Genomic DNA, 1,106 nt, shown 5'->3' on the forward strand with positions numbered 1-1,106 from the left:
TACAGTGAAATAGAAAGCAAGAGACCCCTTACTTCCCAGCAGCACTTGCGAATGCTCGTGTGTACAGGAATGGCAGGAAAAGGTGGTATCTGTTAAGCAGAGGAAGTACCTCTTGGTGCACGTCTGTACTCTTTTAGAAGTACAGGCCTCGTAATGACCACCGCTTCTGTACTAACCGTCATAGTATGGGGCGAAAGCCTGTCTCTGCTCCTGACTATAAAAACACAAGTCCCAGTAGTGAGCCAGCTCCACACGTATTGCATCCACCACTTTCTTCATGTTCTGCCTTTTTAGTTCTTCCAGACGATCTACTTCTAGTTGCAGCTGAAACAAAGACATGTGTTAAAGGTATGAGCCACACTTTTACATTCGGTAGCTTTTCAAAATTTTTCCCTTTTTAATAAAACGACAACACAAAACCAGAGGTTAAGTCAGACCTCTTACAACAATATCATAGGAGCCAGAAATCTTTGAAACATACACAAAAGATAAAAGATACAGTTTACTGCCACCTTTTCCTGATGCTTCTCTTAGAAATAGGCTTGCTCAAGGAAGAAGTTGGTAAAGACATCAGACCTGACACAAGAATGCTCGTAGGCACAGCGGGCCCAGCCCTTTGGGTTTCTTACCGCTTTCTTCACCTTGGCCTTCGAACCAGTTGCAACCAGGGCCACAGCTTGTCTCTCTTCTGTTGGTATTTGCAACCTGTCCCAGAGCTCTCGGATGCGAGCACGCAGATCCTCACACGCAGCTTCATTTTGTGATTTTTGCATTTCGAGCTGTAGCAAGGAAAGAGTGGTTTATAACAAAGACAGCAGCACGGACAAGGTCAGCCCGCTGGCCTTCCACAGAGGAATATCTGGACCCGCATGGAGAAGAAGCATTTTTATAAGACTGTGAACAGGTGACTTTTTGTGACTTTTTTATTTTAGGTGAGGCAACCCTTGGTTGACCTCACAGATTGCAAGGACCTTGTCAGCTTATAATCCCTTATTTTTTTATTTTTTTTAAATTTATTTTTCACACCTACAGCACCTGGTCTTCCTAGGTGGTCTCCCATCCAAGTACTAACGAGGCCTGACCCTGCTTAGCTTCCGAGATCAGAC

The 1,106-nt window shown here is 44.5% G+C and overlaps 1 protein-coding gene across 1 annotated transcript; it reads right to left on the reverse strand.

The window, feature by feature from the left end:
- Window positions 1–145: 145 nt before the first annotated feature.
- On the reverse strand, window positions 146–807 carry LOC105310071 (protein regulator of cytokinesis 1-like). The gene is made up of 2 exons (XM_011386284.2): window positions 630–807; window positions 146–324 (listed from the first exon to the last, which is right to left on the reverse strand). The coding sequence occupies exons 1-2, from the start codon at window positions 771–773 to the stop codon at window positions 172–174; spliced, it is 297 nt and encodes a 98-aa protein (XP_011384586.1). The 5' UTR covers window positions 774–807; the 3' UTR covers window positions 146–171.
- Window positions 808–1,106: the final 299 nt, after the last annotated feature.

The sequence above is a fragment of the Pteropus vampyrus genome, unplaced genomic scaffold (assembly GCF_000151845.1).
Source record: "Pteropus vampyrus isolate Shadow unplaced genomic scaffold, Pvam_2.0 Scaffold1037, whole genome shotgun sequence".
In the NCBI taxonomy this organism is placed as follows: Eukaryota; Metazoa; Chordata; class Mammalia; order Chiroptera; family Pteropodidae; genus Pteropus; species Pteropus vampyrus.

What these genes read in the sequence shown, in the direction of transcription:
- LOC105310071 (XM_011386284.2), bottom strand. Translation starts at nt 773, where the DNA reads ATGCAAAAATCACAAAATGAAGCTGCGTGTGAGGATCTGCGTGCTCGC. An exon ending in AGGCCAAGGTGAAGAAAGCG is followed by an intron (nt 325 to 629) that starts GTAAGAAACCCA and finishes TCTTTGTTTCAG; the next exon opens with CTGCAACTAGAAGTAGATCG.